Genomic DNA, 20796 nt, shown 5'->3' with positions numbered 1-20796 from the left:
ACCAAACAAGTTGCTGGTGTCGCATTACTTCTACACTGCATGCATAATTTTTGGAGTTTTCTGGTAATTCGAGCGTTTAAAAATTCGTAGGTTAATTGAAATTAATTTCAAACACGAGTCTTTGGGGCCGAATTTTTTTTCAATCCTTCTAGAAAACAACGTGTTAATGTTCAGTGGTATTTCTCACCTGTTATATTTTGACACGTGGATTTGTTACACCAAAATTATAATTTTACATATTTTTATTATTTGTGAAATAACTTTTATTAGTATTGATGATTTTAAACTATGACTTTAGAGTTTAGAGTTTAGAGTTTAGAGTTTAGGATTTAAGGTTTAAGGTTTAGGACTTAGGGTTTAGAGTATATGGTTTTAAAGTGTAGAGTTTACGGTATATAGTTTTAGAATTTAGGGTATTAGAGTGTATGGTATAGGGTTTTAGAACAAAACCCAAAATAGTCTAAATATGATTTTTTAATTTAAATCATGAGTGTCAAATGGTGATTAGAAATGAAGACCATTGGACATTACCACGTGATTCTCCAAGAGGACTGAAAAATTTCTCTTACTGTATTTGTCACGGTAATTAACCGTGATTCCGGGGTTTACATGTATGCAGAAAATTGTGCCAAAGTCTTAAGTTTCGTTTTCTTCTCATAATTAATTAGAAAGCTGAAATTAATTATATAATTGAAAAAAGGAGCAACTCTCAATAAAAACCAAGTTCTTGAGGACTTGGAAGACTTTTGTTCTCCACTGTTAAATTGAACGTATGGTTCTGATTTAAAAAAATAGCACAAAGCCTCTCCGTGTTCTTAACTTCCTGGAAAATCTTTTTTGGAAATCTTATTGATCTCGTGTTACTAAATTGAAGGATGACCCCAACTTAGTCTCATTTATTTTGAGAAGTTTATGGTTTTTGTACTTCAATTATTGGGTGTGTGTCAGTGAAAACTAAGAAGCTTAGTTGTTCTGATTTCTGTGTCACATCCGTGTTTGTTCAGATCTGCAAATTTCTCATTCTTTCAGACCTTTCTGATTTTGAAAATTCTCCATTCCTCAGGTTTCTCTTCTCCAATATTAATTTGCATGCTAAACTATAATTTTGAGACAAATAAGTTTTGGTTCTAAAATTCTCCAGAAATGTAATAAAGACTAGACTGAGGTTCACTGTTAGTCGTTAGATCCATGCATTTACACAAAAACATGAATTCTGCCAAAGAAAACATACGTCTTTGATTATCTTTTCTAGAAGTATTGGACGAGTCAAAAAGATGTTCGTTTTCTTTTCACAATCTTTACATCCTGAAGTGATTGGTCCTTGATTTTCCACACTGACTCTTGTGTTAGAAAAAGCTTGGGGAGCAACACATTCACCAGTCCTCTAGCTCGTTCAATTAGCAAATCAAGAGGAAGATGAGTGCGTTCGAAAGCATGTCTTTTGATCGAGGTCTTTCTTTGACTACAAGTTTTATAAACTACATCAGAGACTAATATTTTCTAAATTACGCTTACGAAATGTTTGATTGACGTAATTGTACACTAACTAATTTTTACATAGCGAGTGGATTAGTCTCGTACAGTCATGTACTAGTATAAAATCAAGTCGATCTATTCTACTACTACGTACATGTATAGTCGATATCCGGTTTGAAAGCAATTTATTTGATGCATCGATACCTTATGCGAATCTATATCGTTAGTCAAAAGGCCAAAAACCAGTAGCTAAGATTGAAATTGAATAAGAAAAACAAGACAAACAAAACCAACTATGAAATTTCCGCTCACCAACACTAACCTATTATCATCACTTTTTTTTTTTGTTAATTACCTATTACCATTATTAATGGCACCTTATTTGACTAGTAGAATGCAGCCGCTAGATTTGAGTCTAACTGAAAGCTCCACCGGATGAAGAGAAAGAAAGCCCACATTTCATTTCCGAACTACGGATGTGCCACTGGAAGCTGTGCTTTTTTTGTGAGAAGAAGCTGTGCTATTTTGCTCCTAACATGTGATTAAATTAGTCACTATCCTTAGTCGCTTTGTTTGTGTTTTAATATGTCCGGCTTCTCGAATCAGGGTCCAACTATGCCTACAACGACTTCTAATTAAATTATGCTTACCGAGTATTAAATTGTTTTCTTAGATTCGAACTAGATAAACACCAACAATCATCCATAGATTGTTGTTTCTCCTGGATTCTATATAATTAGTTTTATCACTTGAGCTAAATTTGTTTTTTTTGTATGACTGATAGCTGAAAGATTGAAATGTGCAATTTGAAATGTCACAAATCTCTCAAAACGTGCGTTTGAAATGTGAATATGTGAATAGTCTATATTACAACCAGGAATGAATAACAACTAATCCATAACTACATAATGTTGTTGGTAACATTTGCTCATCTTCTTTGTCTTTTCCATGAGTAATGACTATCACCTCTAATTGATGCGTGCTAAGATTAAACTCTGAGTCGTTGACCAACTCGTGACGGGCCTAAATCACAATCAGTGGCGTAACGTAATTACTAGCTAGTCCTGAGCCATTTTCGTAAACACTAACACATATAATAGCGCGGCTTCCTTGACCAGGCCAAAGTTTGATTTTGAATAGCAGCCCATATTTTCCCGGCAAAAAAAAAAATCACAGAAGTCGGAGCAACCAACTGAACATCCACATGAAATGGCCAAAACACTCCTACCGCTCTTCTTCTCCATCCTCATCTCCTTACCCTTTATCGTAATTTCACAATCACCGGACTCCGAGCAGTCCATCCTCCTCAAACTGAAAGAGCAATGGGGCGATCCACCGTCCATCCAGTCCTGGACCTCTTCATCCTCGCCGTGTGATTGGCCGGGGATAAGCTGCACCTCCGGCACCGTCACCGGAATAATACTCCAGGAGAAAGGCATAGAGAAGGAAATTCCGGCGGCTATTTGCGACCTTCCGAACCTCAACGTCCTTAACCTCGCCTGGAATTACATTCCCGGCGATTTTCCGGCGACTCTCTACAACTGCTCCAAGCTCCAGTTCCTCGACCTCTCTCAGAACTACCTCGTCGGTTCAATCCCCGGCGATATTGACCGTATTTCATCTCTGCAGTACTTGGACCTCGCCGGAAACAACTTCTCCGGCAATATTCCGGCGGCTGTTGGAAACCTAACGGAGCTGAAGGTCTTGAATCTTTACATGAATCTATTCAACGGAACATTTCCGAAAGAGATCGGTAACTTGTCGAATCTCGAGATATTTGACTTGTCGTTTAATGGTGATCTGATCGCTGCCGAAATCCCACCGGAGTTTGGAAAGCTGGAGAAGCTAAAGGAGCTACGGATGAGGAGGACGAATTTGATCGGTCAAATCCCGGAGACTTTGTCTAACCTTTTGAGCCTCCGGGAGCTTAATCTTGCGATAAACAATTTGGAAGGGAAGATTCCTGCCGGCTTGTTTTTGTTGAAGGATTTGAGGAATTTGTTTCTATTCCACAATAGATTGATCGGAGAGATTCCGGTCACCGTTGGAGCAATGAGTTTGGAGCAAGTTGACCTTTCTATGAACAACTTAACCGGCTCAATCCCACCGGATTTCGGCAAGCTGAGCAACCTGACTGTCTTGAACTTGTTTTCCAATCAACTCACGGGTGGAATTCCCACCGATTTAGGGCTAATTAAGACGCTGAAGATCTTTCGGGTTTTCAAGAACCAGCTAAATGGGACTCTACCACCGGAGTTAGGTCTTCACTCGGAGCTTGAATCGTTTGAGGTGTCGGAGAATCAGATGAGTGGTGCACTGCCGGAGCATCTGTGCAGCAAAGGCCTGTTGCAAGGAGCTATTGTCTTCTCTAACAAACTCAGTGGAGAGTTGCCTAAAGGACTTGGGAACTGTCGTGCTTTGCGTTCAGTGCAAGTCTACAACAACAGTTTTTCCGGTGAGCTCCCCGAGGGGCTTTGGACTTCACTGAATCTTTCGACATTGATGATGAGCAACAATTTGTTTTCGGGGCAGCTTCCCACGTCAAGGCTAGCTTGGAATCTGTCTAGGCTGGAAATCAGCAACAACAGATTTTCTGGTGAAATCCCGGTTCAAGTTTCATCTTGGGGAAGTTTGGTTGTTTTCAAGGCAGGTGGGAATCTGTTTACAGGGAAAATCCCTGTAGAATTGACTAGCCTTTCTCAGCTTAACACTTTGTCACTCGAAGGCAATCGATTTTCGGGTGAATTACCATCGCAGATCACTGCGTGGGGATCGTTGACGACTCTGGATCTCTCAAGAAATGAGCTTTCAGGATTCATTCCAACAGCTATTGGTTCTTTGCCTGACCTGCTTTACTTGGACTTGTCAGGTAACAAATTCTCAGGTCAAATCCCATCTGAGTTAGGCCACTTGAGGCTCAACTCCCTCAACCTATCTTCAAATGAGCTTTCCGGGAAGATCCCAGATGTGTTTGAAACCGTTTCTTATGAAAACAGTTTCTTGAACAATTCAAATCTATGTGCTAGTAGTTCAATTCTAAACCTTCCCAGTTGCTACACCAAACTCCATAGATCCCACAAGTTATCCTCCAAAGTCCTTGCCATGATCTTAGTCCTTTCCATTGCGGTGTTTATAGTTACTGTTCTATTGACATTTTTCGTTGTAAGAGACTACCGGAGGAAGAAGCGTGGCAATGACTTGGCAACATGGAAGCTTACCTCATTCCAGAGAGTGGATTTCACCGAGTTCAATCTCTTGACAAACTTGACAGATGCGAATCTCATTGGCAGTGGAGGCTCAGGGAAGGTCTATCGAATTAGTACCAACGGCCCACGTGAATTTGTCGCGGTGAAAAGGATTTGGAACAACAAAGAACTGGATCCGAGGCTCGAAAAAGAATTTAATGCTGAGGTTGAGGTACTGGGCGCCATTCGTCATTCGAACATTGTTAAGTTGCTGTGCTGCATTTCTAGTGAGAATTCGAAGCTTTTAGTGTACGAGTACATGGAGAATCATAGTCTAGATAAGTGGCTTCATGTAAAGAAGAGAAAACAAACGGCAGGGATGAATTTGGCTCATCATGTTGTTTTGGACTGGCCAAAGAGACTGGAGATTGCAATAGGGGCAGCACAGGGCTTGTACTACATGCACCATGAGTGCTCTCCCCCTGTAATTCATAGAGATGTCAAGTCCAGCAATATCTTGTTGGACTCTAAATTCAAAGCTCGCATTGCAGACTTCGGACTGGCCAAGATCTTGGCCAAGCATGGAGAAGGAGAGCCCCACACTATGTCAGTTATTGCAGGCTCTTTTGGTTATATTGCTCCAGGTGAATATCTAAATTAGCTAGTTTGATTTTGAGGCATCAACCTATACTGTTGCATTTCTTAAACATACTATTTTGTTGCTACATTAACTTTTGATCATGACATGCCCCGTGATGTTTTGCATTGCAGAATATGCTTATACGACGAAAATCAATGAAAAGATCGATGTTTACAGCTTCGGCGTAGTACTTCTGGAGCTAACAACAGGTAGAGAACCTAATAGTGGAGGCGAATACACCAACTTAGCAGAATGGGCATGGCAGCAATTTGGTGAAGGAAAGAACATTGATGAAGCCCTGGATGAGGGTATAAAGAAGACATGTTACTTGGAAGAGATGACTACTGTTTTTAAACTAGGACTCATCTGCACTAGCACACAACCTTCAACTCGGCCTTCCATGAAAGAAGTTCTACACATCCTTCGCGGGTATGGTCCGTCTGATGTTTATGATAGCAAAAAAGTGGGGAGTGATTTTGACATTGCGCCTCTCCTTAACACTGCGACTTACCTTTCCAGTTACAAGCACGGTAAAAAGAAAGACGATAGCATAGTTTATAGTGTGTAACGTGCTCTGGAGCTGTGAAGAGATCCCATAAACTGATAAAAGCACCGCAAAATAGGATCTGTGCTTTTGTATTTTTGAGCTTGTGTAGTAGTAAACTCAATTAGCCTTACACAGGATAGTAATGATACTTTCTTGAAGGTTCAGCTTAAAGGATTGTAAGACTTCTATAGTGCTGTTGTTTTAAAGCTTTCAGTATCAATGGCTATGGTCTATTGACAATTTGACATACTGTCCCTGCCAGCTTTATCATAGACTCCTGCATTTTATCAAATTTGGAAAACAGATTCCTGTTTCATCAAAATAGTGGGAGAAAGAGTCGCCTTTGCTTCATGTTTGTGTGCAGAGAGAGAGAGACAGAGACAGAGCAGAAGACATGCTTGTATTTAAAATTGCATTGCAAAAGCTTTACGGGTACAAACTACAAACTAAACAAGTTTGCCGAGTGTCATACAAGGTGAAAAATGCGAAGGTAACCGTTTGCAGCCCAAATTTTGTAGAACCTTTTTTGCCAAGAGCTACCTTCCCGTCCTTTTTAAGTCATGTGGGAACTCTTTCCATAGAGATTTAATAAATGCCGAGCAGCAGATCTTCCTTCCCACCCTGACCAAGTCCTCAAAAGCACCAGCATAGTCGGTTCAAATTCAAGGCGCTCAATGTCTTGCCACCAGGCATTAGGCCATCACGCTGTGAAATTTGCATTGCTGAACCTTCACAGGCACTAGGCTTGACATTTAACATGTGCCCACCTAAGCCATAGTGAAAGCCAGAATTTAAGCGGCACTTACCATTGTTCTGGCTCTTTCTCTAATAGAGACTCCCTCTTCAACAATTCGCCTCAGCTATGTCATTCCATTAATCTCAAAGTTAACCTGTCACATAACAGCCGCACAACAAAACACACTAGCATAAAAAAACAATTATTTGCATAATAGAACCAAGAGTTTCAAAGCAGGCCATATGTGGCTATTGCATAGATTCTAACCTAGCTCCAGCTTCCAAATTGACAGAATTCATGATTACAGTTGGCTATACAATAGAAAATCAAGGATTAGAAAGACTCAGGTTCTCAAAAATCTTGTGTAGAAAAGATGAAAGTAAAAAATGTAAAGGAACGAAACAGGATAGATATATAGATCTAAGCATAGTTGCTGGAAACAAAGCGCTTATAATGGTGGTGCAGGACCTGCCACCACAAAATGCACCAGTAAACAGTGTTCAGTGGGAATAGAAAAACAAAAGGGAAAACAAGTCTATCATTACCAAGTATCTGAATCGAATATGAAACAAAACAAAAAAAATCCTATACCAGCATGTAAAAAAGTGTTTAATCAAGTAGTTAGCACAAAAAAGGGCCACCGACATTAGAAAAAAAATTACGTATAGTGCAAAAAGAACCAAACATGAGAGAACAAAGAATAAGAGAGTTTATGTTCAAAACCTCCAACTCCACTGATCGGGCATTTTAAAGTACGCCTTGAAGATTTCCAGTGCCGCTTTTCCGAAGGAACTCTGCTCCTGATGAAAGAACATCATCCTGCAAAGATCCCCATGTCTCACTATCTCCAAAACTCTTAGTTTTCTCACTTCCATCCAGTACATGCCTAATCCACAATCCTCATATGGTAAAACTTACCTCGCAATTGAGCTTCCGATTGCTGGAAGTTGTTCCTAGTACATCTTCAGCATTGTCCACACCCAAAGTCTGATTACATTGTTTGACTAATTCTTGGTCAACATCAATAGCACCCTCTGTCCAATTCAGCATACTACCAGTAGAATCGGTCTCCATATTCTTCATGTCCACTAAAACCACATTTGCAGCTCTGTCCCCAGTTATTTCAATCTGGCTTGTTTCCTTAGATCCCATGAAAGATACTGCAGATGGATGAACCGACTCCTTACCCTGTTGTGAAGGCTTTACCCCATTCCAGATACTAGGGAATTCAGAAGCACATGTAGCTGTCGAGTCACTCTCGGCAATGGAATTCCTCACAACATTTTCGACAAACCCCACAGGTATCCCAGTACCCTTTACACTATCCAATTGTCCACCAGAACTGCTATCTGCAACTCTGGTCGGTAGACACTCTAACCTTCCAGCATCACTGAAGCCAGGTATTCCACCAGATCTACCTGCAATATTTTCTGGGGATACAGACTCCACCCGAAGTGGGCTGATAGAGGTCTGCTTCTCTAGTTCAGTCTTCGTATCCTGTACTTTTGGATTAACTTTCCTCTTTGTACGCCTCTCAGTAGACCCAGAAGGTCCTTCATAAGTTCCTTCATCTTGCTGGCTTACATGTCTTGATAATCGAGGCCGTTTATACCCATCAGGGAAGACAAAAGAAGGAAGCTGCTTCCGGCGAACATGGCATACATACATATCCATCCCATCTTTCCAAAAATCATACCTGTCTACATCATGCCTGAACTCCTCAACTGTCCCACGTATATCAAATTGCTGACCTTCTTGACCTTTTACTCCTTCTTTCCTTTGCAAACCCATAAAGAAAGCACAATGCGCACATGGTTTGGATGAGTCTATATATTCCTTTGGATAAGGATGGCACTGAAGCAACCCATTTGTGTCCCGCTCTATCTGTACGAAGACAAAAAACATATAAGGAAAAACAACAGTTCCAACCAATCAATTGTCTTGGTAGCCTTGCTTGGTGAAAATTACGAAAAACAAACTCAGTATCCTTTACTCTATGTGTTGTATCCCCTACCTTCAAGGTGAGCTGTCTAAGCCGAGATTCCACCCACCCCTTCCATGCCAACAGATCATCATCATCGGCTGCTACTATGTCCACTTGCAGATAATTTCTGTATGCCTCGAAGAAAATATAAGGATCAAACAGAGTGCTCCACTGGCTTTTCTTCAGCTCAATCTCCTGTAAGAAACCAATAAGCAATTCAAATCAACGCTCAACCTAGACAGCAAGCCAATTTTTAATTTAATTCATGTTCTTACCTCACATATCCTATTACCATGGTGGAACTGCTCTGTTATAACACGCAAAGTACTTACTGAGACATTGTAACTAGAGTTCATACAAGGATATGCAGGAGTTATTATCGGCATATGATGAAAACGATCCTGAGGGTTTTTACGAGGATCCCATACAGGTAATCCAAGTTCATTCTCTTCTATTGAACAAAGAAGTACAGGATTTGGCCAACGCCACTGAGTATACACTCTGAAAAATCGAGAAACCAACATACTGGGATTTGCATTGGGATAAAGCTGACATAACCGAGCAACTAAGATAGCCCAATTTACACCACCAAGGAATCCAGTTACCTACACCACATAAACCATCGTTCAAAAAGTGTGACCAATTATCTAATGACAAAGAAAACTTTACACCACTGCAAAACTTACATTAGAATAAACACCGCGCCTTCTGCCCCAAAACTTTAAACACCTGAGTGTCGTGCGGAAGTGCTACGATCAAATAGAATGTCAAGGGACAAATCATTTGAACAGAGAAATAAACCAGGGTATTGGATAAGACGGAATTCACCTCAACATTTGGGACAAGCTTAAGAATTTGGTCTGCAACCCTGCAACCATTCAGACTTCGAACAGTTTGCTCATCAACATCGCATAAAACAGATTCATCTGAGATGTCGAGATCCTATCAACGTACATGTTCCAACACCACATCAACATTACAAATAACACCAGGAATCAATATAGCAACTTAATGGTCCATCAAATGTTAGTAACGTCCAAATTTTTACAATATTAGTACATTGTATAATGTATAGAGTATAAGGAGGCAAAACCAGAGAATTTAATCCTCATAAGGTAATATATCCTCCATCAAACTTAGCTAGGTGAAAAATAGAATTGTATTTGTGGCAACCAACTCAAGCCAAGAACGAAACCTTAAATGGCCCTTGAAATTGTCCTCTATATGTACGAGATAATTACAACCACAACAAATTGGTAGATTAAAAAAAAAAAAAAACAGGTGTTCAGCGAGTTAATTTCAAGCTCACCTCTGGGACAACCAAGAGAGATATGCTTGCATACAAAAGGTCAATTGATATGCCCTGAAACTTGAATTTCATGACTGGAACATGAGCATTAGGAACTCGTTGAAGTTCAGTTACCTCTTCCATTTCACAGAGGATATCATGCAAAATAATAAAAAAATCCTCCTGAAAAAGAGAAAATCAAGTGTGAGGTAGAACCACAAGAGGAGGAGTAAGAAAGAATATTCATATACTCGGAAAGGAAAAAACAACCTCTCGATTCACATAAGTTGGTCCAACACACAAAGTATCTATGTCAGCTCCAGGCCCATGAACCTGCCAAGCAATTATTTTCTCTTCATTAAAGAAGAGTCTTTGGAAAACAAACACATTAAGAATAGAACATAATGCACCATGGGGGACAATGTTACGCAACAAAGGAGGCATTACCAGTTTCTAATAGTAAGAAATATGATCCCAAGTCGATACTTACTGCACCGCGAAAATAACAGTCAAAACACTTACCCCAAGTCGATACGATCCAAAAGTAAAAATGAGAGCATTCGCATCCTCCACCATCTGATCCGTATAGCCTCTCAGGCGCGTCAACTGCTTCACCCAGTCTTTCACAATCTACAACAAAATAACAAAATATATAGCCTCAGTATGATCATGAGATCGCATCGAAAGCAAAGAAAACTCAACAGCTGCGATTACCTGACCAATGCGGCCGAGAACCTCTTCTCTTTTCGCAGCCTCCTCTTGGCTCTCATACAGCCCCGAATCAACCAGGAACTAACTCCGAGCCAAAACAAGATCATAAATTTCCAAATCCAGGTCACCGCAATTACACAGAATCCATAACCAAATAGATACAATTACCTTTTCGAGCTCGATATTCCGTTGAAGATCAGACTGCGACGGCGAGGAGAGAGAAACCGGCGCCGTGATTCCGTAATTCCTCGGCGGCGGCTGCGGAGTCCCCGAAGCTGGAGACGAAGCATTTTTCCCACTCTCAGAAGCCGCCATCTCACCACCACCCAAAAACCAAAATGTTTCTACTTCGAAGCAAACCCTAACCTCGAACACCACCACTGTAGACCTCCGCCAAATTTAGCAAATATTCCCAAAATTGGGACAACACAGATTTCAAAACAAAACGAGTGTTTAGAGGGTGAGAATGCGGAAGGGCAAAGCCCAAATCTGATGACGGGGAGATCGGAAAACCTAACGAATTCCAGATCGGAAATCGGAATTGGGGGATTGGAGAAAAGGGTGGGAAGATCGAGAAGATGAGATGAGGATTCGAGAGAGAGGAGGAGAGGGAGGAGGGTTCGATTTTTGATCTTATGAGATGCAGACTTTTGATTTTTGATTAATTAAAAGAGATTATCCACGTTTCTTCCAGCACAGCCCTCGTTTTTACCATTTGTTGTGGTGCAATTACGATAACGCCCTCCACGGGTTTCAAAAAAAAAAAACACTTTGATTTAAACCGGTAACGTCGCCGTTACTATCGACTCTGTCGAAGCGCGAACCAACCAACCAACTATTCTCTAGTCTCCTCCGCCACTCAAATGGCGCGTTGCATCCCACGCGCCACCCTAGTACCCACCGCGTCAGCTCCGAAAAAACTGATCGTCCCGCGTGAATCGGACACGCTGTTTGGCGGTTACAAACGGAGAGACGCGGCGAGGCCGTTGGCGAGAGGACGAGTCTTTGCCGAGCAGAAGGAGCTTGAGCTCAATGGGGGCGTCCTCTATAAGCCAAAGTTCAAGTATGTCTTCTGTGACATGGATGGTAAGTTTGGCCTTGTTTTACTGTCACGTTGTGGAGTTTATCTGTTTAGCTGGTAAAAATAACTGTTTGGTGCTTACTTTACTGCTATATACAAGGCACCCTTCTCAACAGCAAGAGTCAATTGAGTTCAACGACGGCCAGGGCTCTCAAAGAAGCATCATCAAGGGGTGTGAAAATAGTGATTGCCACTGGAAAAGTAAGAACTTGTTCGTTTTGATGAGTTTCAAGATGTGATACTTGGAAATGTGTCCTCCTTTGTGTTTGCTACTATATATAATTTCATTTCTTCATATTCGGTTTGTTTAGTTACTTTGATTGCTGAATAGTGTTAACAGTGGTTTGGAACAGGCTCGTCCGGCTGTGATGCGCGTCTTTAAGATGGTAGATTTAGCTGGAAAAGATGGCATTGTTTCAGAATTTTCTCCTGGGGTTTTCTTGCAGGTTCATCCTTTCTCCTCTGCGGCTTTAACTGAAGCCTACTCTAAGTTGAATGTTATCTGTCACATGCTTAATTATTTTTCTGGCTATGATATGGAACAAAATGTCACAACACTGTAATACTAGGTCTTAAATTAAGGAGAAAATTAGAGTTAAACCCAACCCAATAAAAGAGCACTTCTTTGTATGTATCTAAGCCCACACTCATTTTCTCTTTTATTCTACACCCAAAATCATTTATTATTATTAATTCTCAATTTTGTATAAGTCTAATATACCCTTTTAACATATAAAAAGCTATATTAAATAATTTTCATAATCTTAGGTTTTTGGCTTTTTGCATCTATTTTAAATGTGAAACAAATCAATTCCATCCATAATTATATCATTGTATTTAATTCATATATGCTAACATCAATGTGTGTATATATATATATATATATATATATTCATCACAAAATTCAGTTTTGCAACTTCTTGTTCTTCTTCTATCAATTCGATTTTGCAAAATTGTACACAATTCTTATTTTTCAAGCAATAGAAGCTAGTTGTATGAAGATTATATTAGAAATTCATATGAAGGTATATAAAGTATTAAAATATCTTAATTCAGTATGTTCTTCTTCTATCAATTCGATTTTGCAAAATTGTACACAATTCTTATTTTTCAAGCAATAGAAGCTAGTTGTATGAAGATTATATGAGAAATTCATATGAAGGTATATAAAGTACTAAAATATCTTGATTCAGTAAGTACTAAAATATAAAGTGCTAAATTAAGTAATTAACTCTATCACATCATGTCCTTAACTCTGTGCCTTTACTTGACTACAGGGATTGCTGGTTTATGGTATTCAAGGTCGGGAAATTTGTAGAAGGAATTTAGATCCAGATGTCTGCAGAGAGGTAATTCCTCAACATGACATGCCAGAACTTGATCATGCGTTGTTATATTATAAATAAAACAAAATCCTTGAGATCCTTTTCTGCAGGCATGTCTTTACTCGTTGGAGAATAAGGTTCCTCTCATTGCATTCAGCAAGGATCGGTGCTTCAGTCTCTTTGATCATCCATATGTTGATGCTATGCATACTGTATATCATGAGCCGAAGGTATCAAAAGATCGATGCACATTTCATCCCGCTCATATGCATTTCGTTATTCTTAAGTGTTGGTTTATCTTGTAAACACACGCATTGAAAAGTGAAAACTTTCTTACATCTGATGGTTTGGTGTTTTGGTGATCCTGTTGCATATACACCACAACGTCCATTTTTATTTTCTCCTTTTTGTATATATGTTTTACAGTCGGAGATTATGCCTTCAGTTGAGAGCCTATTGGCTGCTGATGAAATACAGGTATGATCCTCGAGAAGGCAAAACTACCCTCCTTCCTTTTCAGATTAAAATCATTCGAAAAAGCTATAGGTTTGTGACTATCGTAGAGGTCAATATGTATATATAAAAACAAAAAGATTGAAAATATATGACAACATTGTACAATTAAGTTGCTGCATTTGGTTCCAGTATTGATGTGAACAACCTATCAATATACAGAAACTGGTCTTCATGGACACTGCTGAGGGAGTATCTACTGCTCTGAGGCCATATTGGTCAGAAGCAACAGGAGATCGTGCCGCAGTTGTACAAACTGTGCCGGACATGCTTGAACTTGTTCCCCCAGGAACCTCAAAAGGTAGTGGAGTAAAAATGCTACTTGATCATTTGGGAATCACTCCAGAGGAGGTAGGGGCCTTTTTTCCATTTCCAAATTATTCATATCAGGACCATGTACCTCCACTTGATCTGCATTATGATTACAAGTTTATGACTACTAGTACCTTGTATTCTTTAGATCATGGCTATAGGCGATGGGGAGAATGATGTAGAGATGCTGGAGCTGGCTGGTTTGGGCGTTTGTCTCAGTAATGGAGCAGAGAAAACAAAAGCTGTGGCCAATGTAATCGGCACCAGCAACGACGAAGATGGTGCAGCTGATGCAATCTACCGCTATGCATTTTGAGCTTCAATTCAGCCAAAGAAGAGCTTCAATAAAGTCTTTACAGATTGGATTAATCCATAGCTACTACACAGATGGATATCATTCTTTTACAATGTAAAAACTTACCTTATAATGGAGATGCTGTTACTGGTAAAAAAGTAATAGTAAATATTGGCAAGTAAAAAAAGCTTGGGTAGGTTTGGGTTTGAAAGTCGCTGTCAGTTTGTTACAAACAAAGCGCGAACCAAAACCAACCATTTTTTCCGTTCAAGACCTCCAAAAGGCCTCTTCTCTTCTCTATATGCTGCTCCATCTCTCTACTCTCCTCCGCACCATCCACCCACGCGCCCATTCTACTCTTCCAATGGCGCGTTACATCCAACGCGCCACCTTCATCTCCCTCACCCCCAGACTGACTTCAATCCTCCCTCCCCAAACGCACCGTCTCGACGCCTCCAAAGCCTCGCTCTTCTTCAACCGGACGCTCCACGCGCTCTGCCGCCGCGAGTGGAGAGCTCGTCCGAGACCGTCGCTACAAATCTGCGCCGCGCAGAGAGAATACCGGAAGGTGCGGCGGCGAGCCCCGAAGAGAAAGGACAAGGAGCTCGAGCTCAACGTCAGCATTTGCATCGAGGAAGAGTTGCCTGAAGATTCTGAAATCCTTGTATGAGTTTCAATATGAATTTCACAACGCGCACCTTAAGTGTTTGTGAAAATGTCTCTGAGAAATTTTAAAAACTGATAACTTGCAGGGCGTGGCTGAGTTGCTTAGGATTAATGTGCCGACGGCATTGAAGGTGGCATTTGATGGATTGAAAGACTCGAAGTACAAAACGAGGGACAATGCCATAAGCGACGTTGGAGGATTTCAGAGCGTGGGGCTTTCGGTGATGCTTTGCAATGACGAGTTTATACGAAAGCTGAACAAGGAGTGGAGAGATGAGGATCATGCTACTGATGTTCTTTCGATGTCGCAACATGTTCCTGAGCTCAGACTCCCCATTGTACTAGCTCATTTGCTCTTCATTCATGCTTGTGTTTATTTTCGATACATTTGAGTAGAATGAAGTACATTTTTGGTGATTGTTCGGTGTTTTTTTTTGTGGTTGCAGCTTATGTTGGGCGACATTGTGATTTCCGTTGAGACAGCTGCGAGACAAGCAGAAGAAAGGGGGCATACACTTCTTGATGAGATACGCATTCTGATGGTTGGCTTTGTTTTATGTTTTATAGCTGAAGTGTTTATGTTGTGATGACGAGTGGTGTTTTCATTTGATAATGTATTCACTGATCACTCTTGCAGATACATGGATTGTTGCATCTATTAGGATTTGATCATGAGATCAGTGAAGAAGCCGAAGTGGAAATGGAGAAGGAGGAGGAGCTTCTCTTGAAGAGCCTTGGGTGGGCGGGAAAAGGATTGATTCAAAGTGCGTCCGATGCTGATACCAATGCAATTTCTCACGAGGATAAACAGGATGGTAATTTTTCTTCTTTTTCCATTTTCACTTGACACCAATGTTCTTTGGACCTAATTTGGTTTGTAAATTGTATACATTTTCCACCCATTCTGTAGCTGCGTTTGTCTATTTGTGTCTATAGTGAGATAATCATCCAAGTTTTTGTTAAAAGACAGGAAGAGAGAAGGCAGCCTTCGATATTATAAACCAAAGTTCAAATATATTTTCTGCGATATGGATGGTAAGTGTGAGGCTTTACTGTGCTCCTAGGCATTCTTTGGCTGTGTTTATAATATATATTAGTAGCCTTATGTTTATTCTCTTGGTATACAAGGCACCCTTCTCAACAGTAAAACTCAAATCAGTTCAACAACTGTAAAGGCTCTTAAAGAGGTCATATCAAGGGGTGTGAAGATAGTGATAGCAACAGGAAAAGTAAGAACATTTCTATATATCTTGGTCTTGGTGTATAGAAAATTTCATTTATCTTTAATGGTCCATCATAGTAACTTTGGTATTGTTATCTGTGGCTGTTGATTTAGTGATTAATGGTGTTTTATTGCTGTTACTTCTTTGGAACAGACTCGCTCAGCTGTTATCAACATTTTAAAAATGGTAGACTTAGCAGGAAAAGATGGCATTGCTTCAGAGTTTTCTCCTGGGGTTTTCTGCCAGGTTTATCTTTTATCCTTGCAATCTTTATCTTTTATCAGATGCACACCAACTCTTGTGTTCAAAGAGCTCTTAGATTTTCAAGGGTTTATGGTAACCAAGTTCCGTCACTGTAAAGTGTAAATCATTACCCAAGCATTCTGCACTTCATTAAGGCACTAGGGTGAAGTGTAGTACCCATGCTATTCCGGCTTAAATATATCCATATTCTGTCTGTCATCAAAGTCCCGTGCCCTCTTGCAGTACACAAATGCATTATCAGTTGTTGCACATATTTCTCCTATCTTGTCTGGGGCTTATAGTATTAGTACATTTGAGCCTTATTGTCTGCCTCTTGTGATTCTAGGGATTGCTCGTATATGGTAAGCAAGGCCGGGAAATCTTCAAAGGGAATTTAGACCCAAATGTCTGCAGAGAGGTACTACCTTGTTGAGGGAAGCAAGTTTATTGTTTTAGTGTAATAATGCATTTGACAATCTCTTTATGTTCAGGCGTGTCTTTACTCTTGGGAGAATAGGATTCCTCTTATTGCCTACAGTGAGGATCGTTGCTTAACTCTATTCAACCACCCACTAGTTGACTCACTACATACTGTATATCATGAGCCAAAGGTACTAAAAGATTAATGTGTCAACCAGGTCAAAAGTCTTCTGTTATTTAGTCAGGTTCCCTTCCTTTTTGCTTTACTTTATGTTTTACATAAGAGACATTTTTACAGGGAGAGATCATGCCTTCAGTTGAGCACCTCTTGGCTGCTGGTGACATACAGGTATAGTCCTGAAACTACGAGCATGCAATTTTTTCTAGATTAATGCAACATTTGTTCCTGTGCGAAATTGATGTTAGGGCTACTATTTCTTGTCAAAAGCACTTGGTTTCAACTGTATGACATGATTAACTTAATCTACTGTACATGCTGCTTTTGCTGCATCTGAGGAGACACCTTTTATTGATATCCAGAAAGTAATTTTCATGGACACTGCTGAAGGAGTCGCAACTACTTTGAGGCCTTACTGGTCAGGAGCAATTAGAGATCGTGCTGCAGTTGTTCAAGCTCAACCAGATATGCTTGAAATTGTCCCTCCGGGGACATCAAAAGGGAGTGGAGTGAAGTTGCTGCTTGATCATTTGGGCATCACTCCAAAGGAGGTAACAACTAAGAACCACATAGTTATATTAATTCGTTAAAGGGTGTTATTTCGTTACCTCCACTTAACTGGCATTACTTTTGTCAGAGAAATTGAGAAAGGGTGTTCCGTAATAGCCTGGTAATATAAGTTTAGCTGAGTTACAATTAGTAGTGTGATACATAGACTATCACCTTCCTTCGTTTTCACGTAACTGGAACATGGTTTCGCCAACAAAGATAACATGACATGAGACTCTCTATTCAGAGTTGCATTCATTAAAATAGTATGTTAGCTATTTAAACCCACAAGTAGATTTTATTGGCAGAACATTTCCGAATTCACAAATGTGCCTTGTTTGTTGTAATATGTTCCCTTAGACCTTTTGTAACATACGATCATAGGAGTTATGATTTCATTCCTGATTTATTCTACTCTTTGTTAAGATCATGGCTATTGGCGATGGAGAAAATGACATTGAGATGCTTCAGCTAGCTTCTTTGGGTGTTGCCCTTAGCAATGGTTCAGAGAAAACAAAAGCTGTTGCTAATCTAATTGGTGCCAGTAATGACGAAGATGGTGCAGCTGATGCAATCTACCGGTATGCATTTTGAGCTTCAGTTCAGACAAAAGAAATTGACTAGGACACAGCTTAATATTAGGATGAGCCTGCAAGATTTTTTTAAGAGGATTCGATTGTTATTGTCAAAAATGACAAACTTTTCATTCTTTATGCTCCAAAGGATACCTGTGCTAGAGAGATTTATCTTAACACGGTTCTGGCCAGGAATCTGTTTATGGAGTGACCCTGTAACACTTTTCAATGATGTCTTTCAAAACCGAAAAGAAAACAAAGGAATGTAATTTTGTTAAGTTCCTTCATTTCTGTGTATTTTTCATGTTGAGAAATAAAGTGAAATCAGTGCTATTAGCATGGGTTATTATTTGGCCATGCTACTTACTGATGTCTTCAATATCAGGAACGGGGAAGATCAGCAACATTTAAGCACTGTCTTGGCGAACCCGCCTTCAGAATTCATCAATATTCCAAACAAAACACTTCAAAAGTGGCTGACAAGAATAGCCACTGATATGAACACAATGCAGATTAACAAACTGAAAATCTTATAGTTTATCGTAATAAAGGCCACAATGATCTCACAGTACCCTCAGCCGGCCAGCCTTATTAATGAACACATTATTCTTCTTTGGGAAAGAGAAGAAATGGAAAAAGGTCGGGTGCACCTAGTAAACAACAGGCTCCTCTACTATGCAGAACCATCATGTGGCACGATAAGTCATTGTATGGTATTCATATCATTGCGAGTTCCAGCTGCATAAAATCACTTCTGGCGGCTCAAGGCTAGTTGCAACTGTGCATTTTTTCTAGCACACTCCAAGATACTTCTATCAGCGGTAATGAAGTATGCAGCAATGGATGCTGTTGAGCAATGAAAAATTGAAAACTCAAGTTAAAACTTTCCAATATTGATTCAATTTCTTAGGGACATTGACTTGCAGCTGGTTAAAAAAACTTCCGAACAACTAAACTGCTAACAACACCTGCAATATATGAATTCAAATACATACCAGCAGATATAATCAGTGCTTGAGCAGTATAATTAAGGTTACGCTTTGCCCAAGGAATCATACGAACCGCAGTCAACTGAAAATATGACGATCAGATCAACCGTGAACATCAAATCTTTCCAAACAAACCTAAAATTCACCAAATTGGCAAGATCTGCATTGGATCCATAGTAACACAGATAGGCTATGTAAAAAAAGGCCTCAGCATAAGGCTGACAATACAAAATCCGGAGATGACAAAATATGCTACTGCAAGAAATAGAATTAACCAGGCTGTTTTAACAACTCAAACCTGCAACCGCTAATTTTGGAGCTAGGCTGCACGAAGAAGAAAAGGTATAGGATCTGTCTTCTTCAAAAGAAATTTTAAGTTGTGCTGAGAAACTTATTTCCACACCATATGTACTTGGACGACATTCATCATATTGACATTGAAGTTCATATAGATGTTCAGTAATTCACCTTCCCAAAAACCACGAAGGGAATGTCAACTAGTTTAGTTCATGATCAGTCATTCAAGTTTCTTCAATGCATCATCAAACAAATCAAAAAAGGAAATTGCATGGAACAAACAAATTCCGACTGAAAACAGATTCAAGAGTTGAACGAATCACATACTGTGGGCACAGCGCTGACAGCACCCCAGATGCAAGCTGCCTTGAATCCCTGACGAGACCCCTCTGCAATTATCATGAAAATGTATCACATAAGCGTCCTGCTAACTTCAGCATGACTATGGTAATCTCACAGAAATTCAGAAACAACCAAACACTAAAAACCTGATCAATCAATCAAAAAATATACAAATCAATAAAATGCTCCGATCAAACAATGAAAACCAGGAATTTGTGATAAAAAATGAAACCTTGAGTGCAGGTTTTGGCCCTCAAGGCCTTCAGTCGCATCTCGTCTTCAAGTGGAGAAGGAATCAGGAAAGCGTCTCTGCGGCGGGTGTTGACCCACATGTCTCTCATTTCCGATGGGATTCCCATTCTCTCCTCTCTCAAGGTTTTCTCAGCAAAAAGAGATTCAGAGACAGAGGCGTGTTTGTGTTTGTGTTTGTTCTTTGTTTACGATTTCAAGCAAATCTGAGACAAAATCGCTCAGCCGCCTCCACCTGCTGTTCTTGTCCGTTCGGGTAGTGCTCCGTTAAAATTTGATTCTTTTTTTTTTTACTTAAAAAATCATTTGTCACACTAATGTTAGTTTATCAAGTCTAACTAAATATGCGTTACTCTTCCCCAGTGCACTCTAAATCATATTAGTAAGGGGTGCGGTTATTGTACCCTACGCGGTATTTTTTATTCACTATACAATTATATTTTAATTTAAATATTTTGTTTTTATCTTTTAAAGTTGAAAATTTAAAAAAATATAATAAAGTAAAATATATTTAACAATAAATAATATTAAATAATTATTTAAATTTTAGTATTAAACACATGTAATACCTCTAACACCTCGTCATATGACCGTTTGATGTCATTTTTCTACATATTGTATTCTAATTAAAATAAGAGAAAGGATTAGAAAGAGTATTGCTAGGAGACTGCATTTCACTCAGGTTGAAGAGTGGTGGTTCTGATGATTTGCTCTTGGGAAAAATGACCTTCACTGCCAAAAACACTGCACCGGTTGATTATTTTGAAATAGTAGACTGCTGCAACGGTTTAGTTTGTCTGCATGGTACGAACAGGAGAAGTTTTGTTGTGTGCAATCCTCTTTATAACGGGAGGTTCCAACCAATACAAATCCTAATGAACCTAAAAAAAGAATTTGAAGGAGTATATAGGTTCACGTTCCGCTTAGTAATGGTGAGGAATTGGGGACTTTTGTAGGATTTGGTTGGAGCGC

At 39.7% G+C, this 20796-nt stretch overlaps 5 protein-coding genes across 7 annotated transcripts; 3 read left to right on the top strand and 2 right to left on the bottom strand.

Moving 5' to 3' along the window:
- The first annotated feature begins 2600 nt into the window (after positions 1-2600).
- Positions 2601-6096, top strand: LOC126784926 (receptor-like protein kinase 5). The gene is made up of 2 exons (XM_050510475.1): positions 2601-5305; positions 5433-6096. Exons 1-2 carry the CDS (start codon positions 2686-2688, stop codon positions 5867-5869), a joined length of 3057 nt encoding a protein of 1018 aa, XP_050366432.1. The 5' UTR covers positions 2601-2685; the 3' UTR covers positions 5870-6096.
- A 137-nt stretch (positions 6097-6233) lies between these two features.
- Positions 6234-11212, bottom strand: LOC126782081 (nuclear poly(A) polymerase 4). 3 transcript variants are annotated; one of them, XR_007670734.1, is made up of 13 exons: positions 10736-11212; positions 10571-10648; positions 10379-10486; positions 10127-10189; positions 9878-10039; positions 9397-9510; positions 9255-9317; positions 8844-9173; positions 8599-8763; positions 7503-8468; positions 7308-7403; positions 6852-7052; positions 6234-6738 (listed from the first exon to the last, which is right to left on the bottom strand). XR_007670734.1 is itself a non-coding variant. In XM_050507244.1 (12 exons), the coding sequence occupies exons 1-11, from the start codon at positions 10880-10882 to the stop codon at positions 7332-7334; spliced, it is 2268 nt and encodes a 755-aa protein (XP_050363201.1). In that variant the 5' UTR covers positions 10883-11212; the 3' UTR covers positions 6234-6738; positions 7308-7331. The 3 variants fall into 3 exon arrangements, 1 of the variants encoding a protein (XP_050363201.1); XR_007670733.1 differs by having other exon boundaries at positions 6852-6895; XM_050507244.1 differs by lacking the exon at positions 6852-7052.
- A 181-nt stretch (positions 11213-11393) lies between these two features.
- Positions 11394-14266, top strand: LOC126784595 (endoribonuclease YBEY, chloroplastic-like). Its single transcript, XM_050510065.1, has 8 exons — positions 11394-11653; positions 11749-11849; positions 12002-12094; positions 12926-12997; positions 13084-13203; positions 13400-13450; positions 13649-13837; positions 13947-14266. The coding sequence occupies exons 1-8, from the start codon at positions 11431-11433 to the stop codon at positions 14112-14114; spliced, it is 1017 nt and encodes a 338-aa protein (XP_050366022.1). The 5' UTR covers positions 11394-11430; the 3' UTR covers positions 14115-14266.
- Positions 14267-14338: 72 nt separating this feature from the next.
- Positions 14339-18220, top strand: LOC126785079 (endoribonuclease YBEY, chloroplastic-like). The gene is made up of 12 exons (XM_050510665.1): positions 14339-14757; positions 14846-15097; positions 15206-15301; positions 15397-15574; positions 15726-15794; positions 15888-15988; positions 16136-16228; positions 16572-16643; positions 16717-16836; positions 16944-16994; positions 17186-17374; positions 17799-18220. The coding sequence occupies exons 1-12, from the start codon at positions 14395-14397 to the stop codon at positions 17964-17966; spliced, it is 1752 nt and encodes a 583-aa protein (XP_050366622.1). The 5' UTR covers positions 14339-14394; the 3' UTR covers positions 17967-18220.
- Positions 18221-18326: 106 nt separating this feature from the next.
- Positions 18327-20062, bottom strand: LOC126785082 (early nodulin-93). Its single transcript, XM_050510668.1, has 4 exons — positions 19808-20062; positions 19561-19622; positions 18943-19018; positions 18327-18793 (listed from the first exon to the last, which is right to left on the bottom strand). The coding sequence occupies exons 1-4, from the start codon at positions 19932-19934 to the stop codon at positions 18696-18698; spliced, it is 363 nt and encodes a 120-aa protein (XP_050366625.1). The 5' UTR covers positions 19935-20062; the 3' UTR covers positions 18327-18695.
- Between the last annotated feature and the right edge of the window lie 734 nt (positions 20063-20796).

The sequence above is a fragment of the Argentina anserina genome, chromosome 2 (genome assembly GCF_933775445.1).
Source record: "Argentina anserina chromosome 2, drPotAnse1.1, whole genome shotgun sequence".
Classification (NCBI taxonomy): domain Eukaryota; kingdom Viridiplantae; phylum Streptophyta; class Magnoliopsida; order Rosales; family Rosaceae; genus Argentina; species Argentina anserina.
The sequence above is the reverse complement of the archived record's forward strand: the minus strand, read 5'-3'. Positions and strand labels throughout refer to the sequence as shown.

Coding starts and splice junctions, on each gene's coding strand:
- LOC126784926 (XM_050510475.1), top strand. CDS start 2,686: ATGGCCAAAACACTCCTACCGCTCTTCTTCTCCATCCTCATCTCCTTA. Junction 5,306..5,432: donor TTTTGGTTATATTGCTCCAG/GTGAATATCTAA, acceptor TTTGCATTGCAG/AATATGCTTATACGACGAAA.
- LOC126782081 (XM_050507244.1), bottom strand. CDS start 10,882: ATGGCGGCTTCTGAGAGTGGGAAAAATGCTTCGTCTCCAGCTTCGGGG. Junction 10,040..10,126: donor CAACTTATGTGAATCGAGAG/GTTGTTTTTTCC, acceptor TCTCTTTTTCAG/GAGGATTTTTTTATTATTTT. Junction 8,469..8,598: donor TTAGACAGCTCACCTTGAAG/GTAGGGGATACA, acceptor GTCTTCGTACAG/ATAGAGCGGGACACAAATGG.
- LOC126784595 (XM_050510065.1), top strand. CDS start 11,431: ATGGCGCGTTGCATCCCACGCGCCACCCTAGTACCCACCGCGTCAGCT. Junction 11,850..12,001: donor TAGTGATTGCCACTGGAAAA/GTAAGAACTTGT, acceptor GGTTTGGAACAG/GCTCGTCCGGCTGTGATGCG. Junction 13,451..13,648: donor TGGCTGCTGATGAAATACAG/GTATGATCCTCG, acceptor ATCAATATACAG/AAACTGGTCTTCATGGACAC.
- LOC126785079 (XM_050510665.1), top strand. CDS start 14,395: ATGCTGCTCCATCTCTCTACTCTCCTCCGCACCATCCACCCACGCGCC. Junction 15,302..15,396: donor ATGAGATACGCATTCTGATG/GTTGGCTTTGTT, acceptor TCACTCTTGCAG/ATACATGGATTGTTGCATCT. Junction 15,989..16,135: donor TAGTGATAGCAACAGGAAAA/GTAAGAACATTT, acceptor TCTTTGGAACAG/ACTCGCTCAGCTGTTATCAA.
- LOC126785082 (XM_050510668.1), bottom strand. CDS start 19,934: ATGGGAATCCCATCGGAAATGAGAGACATGTGGGTCAACACCCGCCGC. Junction 19,623..19,807: donor GGCCAAAACCTGCACTCAAG/GTTTCATTTTTT, acceptor TGATAATTGCAG/AGGGGTCTCGTCAGGGATTC. Junction 19,019..19,560: donor CTGTCAGCGCTGTGCCCACA/GTATGTGATTCG, acceptor TCATATTTTCAG/TTGACTGCGGTTCGTATGAT.